The 14,216-nt window shown below is 45.0% G+C and overlaps 1 protein-coding gene across 3 annotated transcripts in view; it reads right to left on the bottom strand.

The window, feature by feature from the left end:
- The window catches only part of CELSR1 (cadherin EGF LAG seven-pass G-type receptor 1), a 526,468-nt gene that overhangs the window by 131,425 nt on the left and 380,827 nt on the right, over positions 1-14,216 (bottom strand). For all 3 annotated transcript variants that reach the window (XM_069629236.1, XM_069629235.1, XM_069629237.1), the window contains exons 13-14: positions 12,808-12,949; positions 4,506-4,626 (exon numbers count right to left, since the gene is read on the bottom strand). In XM_069629236.1, coding sequence (XP_069485337.1) covers positions 4,506-4,626; positions 12,808-12,949 — 263 coding nt within the window. The remainder of the gene's footprint in view (positions 1-4,505; positions 4,627-12,807; positions 12,950-14,216) is intronic.

A 14,216-nucleotide genomic window follows, 5' to 3' on the forward strand; every position in this document is an offset into this window, starting at 1 on the left:
GTGGACTCCGTCCCCCTGCGTGTACCCTCGACTTGAGCCCTGTATATCACACAGTCATCCGATTCTGTTGAAATAACAGAAGTACTGATTGAACGTTTACACAAAAGAAAGTGGTCTTCTTACATGTTTAATATGTAAATCTAATGTTCTCAATAACATATTGTGGTTTTATTGCCAGTACATTATTCATAGTCACTATCTACTGCCCTGTGCAACATAATTATTTTTCCTATACAGAATTATTTATCAACATATAAACATAAGTCACATTTTTCATTCAGTTTATTTTTTATTTTCTTATGGTCTAATGACTACTTCACTCTAAAAGGGGCACCAAACACTTTACAAAAATGTAAATACTGGAGCTTTACTTCGTAAATTAGGTGTTTGTAAAGTTTAATCCCTGTCATTTTATGCTCACATCGCTTTGCTGGCTTATCATGCGTCTGATCCATGATGAAGTGAACTGTAGGGCGCAATAGGGCCATATGTATGGCCGTTCAATAGGGCAAAGGGAGCCCCTTGAGGCCTCATCTGGGGCCAGACAGGGACACAAGTGGTGAGGCTGGTTGGCAATCACATTAGGTCCATTCTCTGTAAGCCTGCTGGGTGACAGGGCACAGGGCAGTCACTTAACCAACAGATGAGAGCAGGTGCATTGTGGCACACTAGTCACATAATGACGACCTGATTGGATCACTGTTCTGGACTTTCCAAAACTCTGGGTATTTTTGTGATATTATAGTTAGGTCAAGGACAATAAAAAAAGGTTTGGGAAACACTTTTACACATTACCTCTGAACAGCAGATGTCTTTTGTTCTTTCAGGCGCAGACTGTGGAAAGGGGGGCACCCCACATCCGGATACCACTTACAGGCTCCGTGCCCGCCTGGGTTCATTCTTGGAAACATGGTACTCGTGCAAGAACTCTTTTTCTCTGGGATCCATTGGCATCGGCCCCAGTCCATGCATAGCATTAAAGGCTAACAGCACCTAACATGTCCTTCCTATTGAGCTGGCAGCTCATGCAAGTCTCGGCAGACACAGAGAAGAGAATTGCATTGCCTAGTCTTGACTACTGCGCTAACTACCATGAAATGCCTGCAAACAAGCGACCTCTGCGATTCCCTCTCCCTCTCTATCCTCCCCTCTGGCCCAACGCACTCTGCAGGGCACACACTTGATGTCTTGATCTCCTCTAGCCTCCCCCCATATATCCCTCTCTCCACTCCCCTCTACTGGAGTGACCACTACCTCCTCTCCTCTCATCTCTCTCTTCCCCCCAAGCCAAACCTATCCCAACACTACCACCTACCTTCCTGGACATCCGGGCCATGAAGCGTGTGTCGGTCGAGGCTTTTACTTCCACCTTCTCCCCACCTCCTCTTCCTCTGGCTGACTCGCACCCTGACACAGCCCTGTCTTCTCTCTATTCCTCTATTTCTGATACTCTTGATGTTCTTGCCCCTGTCATGAGGATCCGCCTGAAGTCCAAAGCCAAGTGCAATTCCTGGTATGACTCGGACATAGCTACACTTAAACGTAGGTGTAGGGCGGCTGAGAGAAAATGGAGGGATTCCTGCTCATCTTTTGACAAACTGGCCTGTCGCCTACTCCAAAGGCAATAACGCCTCTCTGTCCGTACCAAGAAGAGAGTCCACATTCAAGCCTGTGTCTCTGCGGCATCTAACAGCTCGGCCAAACTCTTTAAAATTTGTAAGGAACTTGCCAACCGTGCTGCAGTCTCTACCCCTCCCCTTGCCTCTCAGGCTCTTTGCAATGCCCTGGCCTCACACTTTATCTCAAAAACCAAGGACATACTGTCCACGCTCTCCTCCACTCCCTCTGCTCTCCCCTCTCCATCGGTACTCACTGACCCTCTTCCAGCCACCCCCCCCACCCTCCTTCTCTTCCTTTCCTCTCTTCTCCCGTGATGAGGTCACTAAACAAGTCCGATCTAAGAAAGCCTCGTCAAAACAGGTTCATCCCTGTTCCTCTAAAACTCTCAAGGACCACATTGATACCCTCTCTCTGGCCCTTGCCGACTTCTGCAACCACTCCTTTGCCTCAGGATCCTTCCCCTCCCCCTCTTAAGCACTCCCTTGTGCATCCTCTCCTCAAGAAACCCACAGCGGATCCCTCTTGTCCGGCCAACTATCGCCCAATTTCCATTACCCCCTTCTTAGGCAAACACCTTGAAAAGCTGGCCATCTCTCAGCTAAACCTCCATTCTGATTCTGTTGGCTGTCTCCATGACCATCAGTCTGGCTTCAGATCTGGCAGAAGCATGGAAACTGCTCTCCTGAACATCCATGAAGATCTGCTTTCCAACCTTGACTCTAGCATTCCCTCTGTTCTCATCCTACTTGATCTCTCCTTTGCATTCGACACGGCCAACCATACCATCCTGCTCAACCATCTTCGGGATAACTTGTGCATCACCGATCAGGCTCTGGCCTGGCTGACCTCTTTCCTCTCTGATCGACCCTCCCAGGTCCAACTTGGGTCCTTCCTATCATCTGTCTTCCTCTCCACCTGTGGTGTTCCCCAGGGGTCTAACCTCTCGCCCTGGCTTTTCAACCAATACCTGGCAACTGTCGCCCGCTGTATTGCCATTTTCTGCTCAAACTACCAGTGCTACGTAGATGACACTCAACTCATTTTAAGGCTGCCCTCAGCCACCTCCTCCACCTCTCTCATCACTGATTGCCTAACTGCTATTCAAGATTGGTGTGCCGCCAACAATCTTTGTCTTAATGCCAGCAAGACAGAGATACTACTCATTGGCACACCATCACCTTCCTTTCCCCTCACTTTCTGGCCGGCCTCCCTTGACCCTCCTCCTATCCCCACCTGCGAGGCCAAGAACCTTGGTGTCACCTTTGATTCCACACTCTCCTTCTACGCCCACATCGCTGATGTATCAAAAAAGTCAAACAACCTACTGCACCTCCTCAGAGGTATTCTTCCTTTCCTCTCATTCCCCCAGAAGCTCACTGTCTCCCAAGCTCTGGTTCTCTCTAAGTTGGACTGTTGCAACAGCCTCTTTCTTAATCTACCTGCCTCTACCCTCCACCCTCTACAATTTATCCAGAACAGGACTGCAAGACTTGTCCTTGGCCTCAAGCCCTGGGATCGTATCTCTCCAGCTCTGAAATCTCTCCATTGGCTCCCAGTGGATGCAAGGATTAAATTCAAAACCATCTGCATTGTCCACAAGGCTTTCTGGGGCCTGGGCCCAACACACCTTCAGCTATCCCTCTGCAAATACCTCCCACCTCGAGCACTCTGCTCCTCTACCTCTAACTCCCTCAGGGTCAGTCGTTTCTCAAAGAAATGAGCTGGGGGTAGATCTCTGTCTTCGGCTGGGGCCTCCCTCTGGAACAGCCTCCCTGCCACTCTAAAACTTGAGGAGAACCATCTCCGGTTCTGGAAGCACCTCAAAACCTTCCTCTTTGCTTCTGCCTTCTCCTCTCCTCTCCCCTGTTGATTCTACTCTCCCTCAGCACCATGCACCTGGCCACCCTCTGTCCTCTGGGCCCAAGTACCTGCTCATCTTGCCACCCTCACGCACTGCCTCCGGGCCACCCCCTGCACTGGGGTCTGTATCTGTACCCATACAGCCCTCCCCTTTTCTTCCTGCACTTTCAGACCTACATGGCCTACTGCCATAAAGCCAGCACTTGCCACTTGCTGGCTGCACTCCCATTGTTTGTTGCCTTTATATTTATTATTTTATTATTATTTTTGTTTTTTGCTTCTCGCTCCGAACTCTCCTTTTGTTCCCCCTTCTATGCACTTCTCCCGCTTCCCCCTCTACCCTGCACTTGCATGTTCTCAATGTCACTGGGTCTAGTAAGATCGTTGTTTTTGTTCTCCCGTTCCCCTTCCATTGCCTTGTCGCGCTCTGAAACACTTGTGTATGAGCGCGATAGAAATAAAATATCAATATCAATATCAATAAGGCAGGGTTCCCTCATTGAGTCATTGCGGCAGGGGCCCTTGAGAGCAAATACCACACCAGGCTTTCAGGATGACCAGTGACTATGTAAAATAGCTTCCACATGCGTTGCCCCTCTATTTTCAGAAACATACAGCCTGTAAAAAATGCTCAGTACTACAAACATCAAATGATGATGTCACACTGCTGCTGTCATACTCCAAGCTCACACCTGACAAGTTTCAGTATGTTAGAGTAAATGGTGTTTATGTATGGAGCAGTACTTTTTATAGACTGGCTTGCAAATGTATGCTCTAAAGCGCTTCTTCCAGCAAGAAAAGCGCTCCCACTTGTCTTTTTACCACCCTGTAAAGCAGTATATTAAATTCTATTTTGGGCCTCTGAAGCTTTCACACTCTCCTGGAGTAGGCTTTGAATGATGGATATAACACAGGGACGGATACTGTTGATGGGATCATTCCAAGACTAAACGCACAGAAAGCATTTGGACATTTCCCAGGATTTACACTCCGAATTCCAGAGCAAGCGCAGCGTCAGTGCTTACCTTACACCGGCACTCTCCGCTCGTTTTGTTGCAGTCGGTATCAAACCCTTTGCTGACTTCACAGTTGCATGGACCGCAGACGGGGTTTCCCCACCAGCCCCTGGGACACGGCAAGTCAATCCTAGACAAAACACACATGCCGGTCAATGTTTCTGTCAGGGCAAGGGATCGTTTATACAGCACAGGAAGACTCATTGTGGTCTGAACTTCTAGAGATAATATTCGTGGTATTACAAAAGCGCGGCGCACAGAAAGTTCTGCAAACTTTCTGCGTGTTATATATAATCTTATATTGATTCCAACAGCGTCTCTGACGCCCTATGTAACTCAGCTTTCCATGGAACAGCGCCTCGATGCCCCTGAGCTGTTTGTGTGCTATATAAATATAAACAATAAAAATAAAATAAAATATAAATAGTTGTATAATGAAAATAAGAGCCTAAAACCATGAGTTGCAGCACTATTGTGTAGTGCCATTTTGTAAAAGTAAAGAGCCTGCTTCTTGATATTAATATTATAAATTAGTAAAATAAAGAACATTTGAAACAAATGTGATACATAATGGGAAACAGTGAGGTTACTAATGAGTTTATTTTGACCAATTGTATAGAACTTTTTGGCTCATCAATGAAATACATCATTTCAAGGCAAGAAAATATGAAATCTGCATGTCACTGGAGTTCATTTTTAAATTCTAAATTGAGGCGCATTTAGTTGAAGTTTTTATAGAAAGTTCAGGTGTCAAACAATTAATATATTTTTATTCCACGGACTGATACTCCCTCATATGAAGCTAGCACAATTCAATAAGTTTGTGCTCTACATTTTATTGTCTAGCATTTCTGGTACAGCTCCAGTGGGAACTTTAAGCCATAGGTAATCCTCCCACATTCAGTACCCACATCTGAAAATAAACTGAAAGCGAACAGAGATCTTCTGCAGAGTGTAAACGTCAGGTCACTGTACCTTACCACGCTTCGCCCAAGAAATGGCCTGTGAGGGCAAATGGATGATTATCCGCCCACCCACGGAGCATCGCCTTTATCGTTTTAATAAATACTGAATTAAAGAAGGTGCCAGAATGCCTCCATATTCTATTGTATGTACTCTACCACTTGGGAGAGTAGCGAAACCTATATCGGAAGCATGATGGTTAGTGGTAGATATCTAGGAAAATAGCCATAAAAAACAAACATGTATGTGTCGCTTCATTTGAAAAGACTCATGGCTGTTTTTGTGTGTCAAAAGATCAGTAGTAAAGGTATTGATCCTCCAACGAGTACTAGGATGTGTAAAAAATGAATGCACCCTAAGAGTTCCGAAATGTTCCCAAGATGTGTCTGATGGTGTGACCTGGAGGTTTTTAGTGGTGCCTCACTCACAAGAGAATGGGTCACACCTAACAATGTTTACTCCATATATACATAAGAGAGCCAGTGAAAGACAACTGAAGTATATCAATGCTTAGTAGAGGTGAATGGGCCTGTCCAAAAGGTGAGAACAAAAGAGGAGACCAGGCAGAATCACAGCAGGTGATGATGATGATGCAGAACTGGCTTCAGGAGAATGGTATGGACAACTGCAAGATGACCAAATGTCATGGAAATTGCAATGGTGGGAATGAAGAGGGCGGTGGGGGCCAAGAAGGTGGGTGCATACATTCAGTGATGTCTTTGCTATTTAGGTGTGAGGTAGAGACCTTTTGGTGAGGAAAGAACATTAGGAAAACAAACTAGTGGTCGAAGCAAACTGGAAGAGGTTCTAGACATGTGCAGGAAAGAGGCATTGGAGAAAATGTGCAGAGGAAATTAATTTGACGCTATTAAGGTTAAGATGGACTTCCAAGGAAGAAAGAGCTAGTGAACACAAGAGAACTGGAATATTGTGAGAAAAAAGATGAAAATGAGCAACAGCCCAAAAGGAGGGGTCTATAGAGGGGCGAACAAACAGAAAAAAAGTGAGAAGGTCAAAGAGAAAAATAATTTGAGAAGTTTGTGCAAAGTAAAGTGGGATGATTATAACAGAAGGATCTTTGGAGGCAAAACCCACATTTCAAAGCTACTGATACATAAGTGGGTGAGGGGGGAAACACAGGAATCAACTGGGATAATTGAGAAGAAGATTTCAGGCTCATTTTCGTGCACCAATAGAGCAGCACCTGCAGAATAAGGATGGTGATGTAGAGAGCAGCAGCTTAACACAAATAAGGACATTTTTAGTCATGACTGATTTATCTTGCAAAGCCTTCTGCAGTTTCTTTGGGCATAGAAAGTTGTGGAAAAGAGATCAAGGCATCAGTTGATATGAAAGGGAAACATTGGAAAGCAAGGCAGGGAGAGATCATACGTTAGACAGGGGACCCTGGCAATGGTTTGAGTAAAATGGAGCTGGTTAAAGGAGTGCACAAAATGCCAAGGCATGGGTTAAAACTTTACAACACTGACAAATATGAAGCAACACGGGGCAATTCGTACAGGAATGAAGAAGTAACTTCTGTTCTGAAATTACAAGCAGATTCATTAGCTGTTATTCCCTTTCTTAGTTCACATATCATATGTGTGCATAAAGATAACTGGAGTAGCTCATTTGGTTGTTTCTCTTTGGAAGATGCAATCAAATCTATACCTTTCCTATTTTTTTAAACATATGTTCAGACATTTACAAAAACCTTGGGAAAAGGTAAAGGAGCATTTACAGAACCGTACACAAAATGTGCCATTGTGTCAATGGAAACAATCCTGCTGGATAGGAAAGAGACTTGCCTAATAAAAAGGGAAGAGAGTAACTCAAAATCCAAGAATCATTGAGTTTGTTCCTCTTGTCTGGGACTTTGGGTGTAGCTAGAAGGACCTCAGGCTCTTTCACATTGCGGTGGAGTCATTATAGAGTTTCCCTGTGACTGTCCCCTGCCACATGACTAAGATCAAGGGAAGGTTGCCCGGGTATCCACCCCAAACTGCCCTGAGTAAATCATCCGCTAGCTTGGGGAGGTACCTGGTCCGTCCCGTGGGTTGTCCATCACACCCTCCTTGCAACAAGAACCCTTCAAGTTAAAGTGATTGCTAAGATGCTAGTTGTATTGTGTGTTACAAGCCATAGAGATCGGAGATGCTGGTGACAGGTCCTTGAAACTCTGTATCTATATATATGTTCCTGTTTACTGTGGAGTAACTAATTGGGTAATTCAAGTTTAGGTGGTCTACTCAAAACTGGCCTCACATCATCCCTTTGATTAGGATGGCCTAGCACTCCATATATCGACTGAATCTTTAGCCACACATGTGCTCTGGTTGGTCTTGAAGATGTGCGGCTTTGTACAGGAATACACCTCACTGCAGCGAGCCTGCCTTGTATGAAGATATGCATGCTTACTAACCAGCCTGCTTGCATGAAGATATGCTGCATGCTTACTAACCAGCCTGCCTTGCATGAAGATATGCTGCATGCTTACTAACCAGCCTGCCTTGCATGAAGATATGCTGCAGGCTTACTAATGAGCCTGCCTTGCATGAAGATATGCATGCTTACTAACGAGTCTGCCTTGCATGAAGATATGCTGCATGCTTACTAACGGGCCTGCCTTGCATGAAGATATGCTGCATGCTTACTAACGGGCCTGCCTTGCATGAAGATATGCTGCATGCTTACTAACCAGCCTGCTTGCATGAAGATATGCTGCATGCTTACTAACCAGTCTGCCTTGCATGAAGATATGCTGCATGCTTACTAACCAGCCTGCCTTGCATGAAGATATGCTGCAGGCTTACTAACGAGCCTGCCTTGCATGAAGATATGCATGCTTACTAACAAGTCTGCCTTGCATGAAGATATGCTGCATGTTTAATAACGGGCCTGCCTTGCATGAAGATATGCTGCATGCTTACTAACCAGCCTGCCTTGCATGAAGATATGCTGCATGCTTACTAACCAGCCTGCCTTGCATGAAGATATGCATGCTTACTAACGAGCCTGCCTTGCATGAAGATATGCTGCATGCTTAGTAACGGGCCTGCATTGCATGAAGATATGCTGCATGCTTACTAACCAGCCTGCCTTGTATGAAGATATGCTGCATGCTTACTAACGGGCCTGCCTTGCATGAAGATATGCTGCATGCTTACTAACGGGCCTGCCTTGCATGAAGATATGCATGCTTACTAACCAGCCTGCCTTGCATGAAGATATGCATGCTTACGAACGAGCCTGCCTTGCATGAAGATATGCATGCTTACTAACCAGCCTGCCTTGCATGAAGATATGCTGCAGGCTTACTAACGAGCCTGCCTTGCATGAAGATATGCATGCTTACTAACAAGTCTGCCTTGCATGAAGATATGCTGCATGCTTACTAACGGGCCTGCCTTGCATGAAGATATGCTGCATGCTTACTAACCAGCCTGCCTTGCATGAAGATATGCTGCATGCTTACTAACGGGCCTGCCTTGCATGAAGATATGTGGCATGCTTACTAAGTAGCCTGCCTTGCATGAAGATATGCATGCTTACTAACCAGCCTGCCTTGCATGAAGATATGCTGCATGCTCACTATCCAGCCTGCCTTGCATGAAGATATGCATGCTTGCTAATGAGCCTGCCTTGCATGAAGATATGCTGCATGCTTACTAACGAGCCTGCCTTGCATGAAGATATGCATGCTTACTAACCAACCTGCCTTGCTTGAAGATATGCATGTTTACTAACCAGCCTGCCTTGCATGAAGATATGCTGCATGCTTACTAACGAGCCTGCCTTGCATGAAGATATGCTGCATGCTTACTAATGGGCCTGACTTGCATGAAGATATGCTGCATGCATACTAACGGGCCTACCTTGCATGAAAATATGCTGCATGCTTACTAGCGGGCCTGCCCTGCATGAAGATATGCATGCTTACTAACCAGCCTGCCTTGCATGAAGATATGCTGCATGCTTACTAACGGGCCTGCCTTGCATGAAGATATTCTGTATGCTTACTAACCAGCCTGCCTTGCATGAAGATATGCTGCATGCTTACTAACGGGCCTGCCTTTCATGAAGATATGCTCTATGCTTACTAACCGGCCTGATTTGCATGAAGATATGCATGCTTCCTAACCAGCCTGCCTTGCATGAAGATATGCATGCTTACTAACCAGCCTGCCTTGCATGAAGATATGCTGCATGCTTACTAACCAGCCTGCCTTGCATGAAGATATGCGGCATGCTTACTAATGGGCCTGCCTTGCATGAAGATATTCTGTATGCTTACTAACCAGCCTGCCTTGCATGAAGATATGCTGCATGCTTACTAACGAGCCTGCCTTGCATGAAGATATGCTGCATGCTTACTAATGGGCCTGACTTGCATGAAGATATGCTGCATGCTTACTAACGGGCCTACCTTGCATGAAAATATGCTGCATGCTTACTAGCGGGCCTGCCCTGCATGAAGATATGCATGCTTACTAACCAGCCTGCCTTGCATGAAGATATGCTGCATGCTTACTAACCAGCCTGATTTGCATGAAGATATGCATGCTTCCTAACCAGCCTGCCTTGCATGAAGATATGCATGCTTACTAACCAGCCTGCCTTGCATGAAGATATGCTGCATGCTTACTAACCAGCCTGCCTTGCATGAAGATATGCGGCATGCTTACTAACGGGCCTGCCTTGCATGAAGATATTCTGTATGCTTACTAACCAGCCTGCCTTGCATGAAGATATGCTGCATGCTTACTAACAAGCCTGCCTTGCATGAAGATATGCTGCATGCTTACTAATGGGCCTGACTTGCATGAAGATATGCTGCATGCTTACTAACGGGCCTACCTTGCATGAAAATATGCTGCATGCTTACTAGCGGGCCTGCCCTGCATGAAGATATGCATGCTTACTAACCAGCCTGCCTTGCATGAAGATATGCTGCATGCTTACTAACCAGCCTGCCTTGCATGAAGATATGCAGCATGCTTACTAACGGGCCTGCCTTGCATGAAGATATTCTGTATGCTTACTAACCAGCCTGCCTTGCATGAAGATATGCTTCATGCTTACTAACGGGCCTGCCTTGCATGAAGATATGCTTTATGCTTACTAACCAGCCTGATTTGCATGAAGATATGCATGCTTACTAACCAGTCTGCCTTGCATGAAGATATGCTGCATGCTTACTAACCAGCCTGCCTTGCATGAAGATATGTTGATAATGTTCAGGCCAGTTGTGATATCACTGCTGCCTGTAGTCAGACAAGGATATCACTACTGCAACTGCAATCAGTTATTACAGTGGCTTTGTGGCGTTGCAGTGCCTGCTGCCGGAGCCAGCACAGAGCAGAATTCCGGCTGCCACTGCTGCACCTAATTAAACCCCCCTGTCTAGCGTTTTAGTTCCCTTTCTGGAATAGCTTTCTGGGACACTTTACAGCCATTAATTCTTAACAAACTGTTGTTGATAGTGGTATTTTTTGTGTGCACGTCAGGAGTTCAACATGGGAGAGCAAGAATACATCTGTATGTTTAGCATTTGTTTTAAAACACTATAGGGGGCTGATTCATGGAATTTGTGCGCCGAAAAATTGGGATTTGCGCGCCATTTTGCCTGCAAATCCCCCAGCCTCAAAATGGTTGTTAGATGCGTTTTACTAAACTGCTTAAACTATTTTTCTGCAACACGTCACACGTTGCCTATTTCTGTTTTACTTTTACTCCAGTCAAATGCTACATTGAGGTTTATAGATCGCTGTGTACTATAAGCAATTTAAAAAAACAACGATATATTGCAAGTCACCATATAGTTCCGTGACCCTCAAAAAGGAACTTGCCTGCTGCTTTGTCACAGAGCTCCCCGATGATTTGTTATCGCCCTAGAACTTACTGCAGTGGGTGATGTAGGCCAGATATAACGCGGCAGTTGGTAATGTAGAGTCAAGGTGAATGCAAGTGCACCCTCACTTGGATGTGAGCACACTTTAGCAGCCTTAGCAGGGCTTGGCCGCGATGTTACTCTGCCACCCAATGCGCTGGCAGGTTAAGCTTATTATAAACCATGAATGAATAATCTAGAGCCATCTAAATGAAGATACAGTTGCTAGCATTAGTGGGGAACCTTGTTCACGGTGGAACACATGGGCTGTGGTGTATGGAAAAGCGTGCGTGTGTGGGCCTTGACAAATGCTACCATTTGACGCTTGCTTTTCTGACTTGCTGGGGAGAGCAGTACATATTACACTGTATAAGCCGGGGGGCAGAGCCAGGCACAACATTGTGGGGTGGCTGGATGATGGTTTTGAAATATGGTCGTGAGTGGATCCATTCACGCATTGGATTGTTGACCTCACCCCCTCGGACCTCAAGAGGCCAGGAGGCTGATCAGCTACTCCACCTTATTTTAGACCATTAAATGCATCTTTCAGCTTAATCAGAGGTTTAGTTTCACTATGCAATGTTAATCATTGGAGTCATGTTAAATCAATGGCAGTTAAGCATTTGGCTTCATCGTAGTGGCTACAGTGATATGTCCTGGGCAGGCTGTTGTCCTTTGTTGCTGTTGTTGGCACGTTAGTGAATGTTAAATGTAAATCCGTGCTCCCAGGTGAGAAATTTAACTAGCTTAAATGGCAAAATCGTGGAGGCACGATCCCCCCCCCTTCGCTCAGAAGAAGCACTTTGCATCGTATTGTGGCACACATACATATGCTATAAGCTGGTAAAATGGCTTCGCGGGTTAAATGCTTGTTGCTGTGTTTGATCTGCAGGTCGCAGGTTCAAATCCCAGCAAGGCCAGCTCAGCCTTTTATCTTTCCGTGGTCAATAAATGAGTACCAATTTCGATTGAGTAATAATAAAAATGTATGTAATTATGTCCTACGCAAAGTGCTTTAGATGAAAGTGCTATGTAAAAAACACATTATTATATATGCACCACTAGACCAGTTTGACAATTCATTTAAATGCTGTTTAGGTATCATAAGTGAAAACTGGGTGGGGGGGGGTGCAAGTGGGTCATGAAGTCCCATTAAGTCATACAATGCAAATTAAAAGTGCCTTTAAACCTGTGATTTATGCCTAATCAACAGTGATAACGCAGATGCTCCATTGCCGGCTGAATGCTGCTCTTCTGACAAATACAGCTCACAGAGCGCGTGTGTATCGAATATAAATAATTGCTCCACATATCAAACAGTTTTTTGGGTTGAGATGTTTTGTAATTATTGGGTTACATGTACCAGTAACCAGCAGATAATCAATATAATAATGATCCCACATCATACCGAGGGAGGGTCACAAACAGCAGATATGGAGTATCGGGCAGTATCCTTACTTGCTTTCGCAGTACTGCCCGTAGTAGCTTTGGCCACATTCACAGGTGTATCCATGAGAAGAGCTGGGTGTTCGGACGCAGGTAGAGACATGCTCACACGGGTTCAGGCTGCACACATCCACGCAGTCTCTCCCGAAGTACCCTAAGGGGGAAAGGTGATAAAATTACATCCACTGCTGTAATATATGACCTGACATGTCTACAAAAGTTCACAAACCTGGAGATTTGCACACTGTTTAACACATCTTCAACAATTACTGATTCTGCGCCAAGATAGTGTCAAAAAGTGATATATCATTTTTTTTTCTTCAAAAAAGCCACAGGGTCTACATTTTCTCATAAACACTCCCCAAGCCTCCCCAAACACCCACTGAATCAGGTGTGGTTATCCCAGGTGCTGGCCAAATACACATTTCAGAGAAGCCCCGATGCTGGGAGACCACTTACTGTATCTTGCATAATTTTTATAGTATTATTGCATCTTGTATAATTTGTAACTTTGTAAGCTTCGCATTATCCTACCTGTTGCGCCCTTCTACCCACGGGTCTGTAGCGCATTAGAAATAAAACAAACAAACAAACAAACACTATTGCGGTAATGGCGCATTACACCTTATTAATTACATTGAGTTGAGTTACACTATCAAAATCAGCAGTGTGTAACGACTATGGCCTATCTGGGCTGCAGCAAAGCATTTTAGCGGTCTGTGTTTTTTTTTTGGGTTACCTGCAACTGACGACAAGCACAGTGGGCCGTGTGCTGCTTCCCCCCCCCAAGTGAATCTAAGAAAATATGCTAACTCCCTCAATAGCTTGCGCAGGAGTTCACTTGAGCAAGAACTACAAATGAGCAAGGTGCATCAAGAAACACAACCAAGATTGCATGTGACACAAATTACACTAGAAGCACTCAGAAAAAATATTATAGGTACGTAAAAACATTGAGCGTACACTTCGGTTTTGATACAAACTCTTTCTGAGAGATAGAAAAGAAGCATTTATTCCACAATTCAAGCTGTTACTGGAACACTCGCACCTCAAACAGGACTCACTACTTCAGAGATGGCGCCTAAAATGTAAAGAGATCCTCAAACAACTGAATACGGAAGAAAGCATGCTGGTTAAGAATCCAAACGCTGTAAAAAAAATGACTATTCCAACAAGATTGGATTCAGACTTCAGAGAAGAGCGCAGAGCATTGATGCATGGCAAACCGGCCAGCGGAAGCAACATCGCTAAATTGCCTTCCAAAATATAAGGAAAAATTCCCCTGCGAGCGACTAAAAACAAACATCTTGAAATTTAGACTGAACCTCTTTCCGACAAAAGAAATAAGAAAACTGAGACATGAAGTGGGACTTGAGGATTAATGCTGCAGATTCTGTAACAGCGAGGATGAAACGCTAAAA

The sequence above is a fragment of the Ambystoma mexicanum genome, chromosome 12, assembly GCF_040938575.1.
Source record: "Ambystoma mexicanum isolate Mex_15411 chromosome 12, UKY_AmexF1_1, whole genome shotgun sequence".
In the NCBI taxonomy this organism is placed as follows: domain Eukaryota; kingdom Metazoa; phylum Chordata; class Amphibia; order Caudata; family Ambystomatidae; genus Ambystoma; species Ambystoma mexicanum.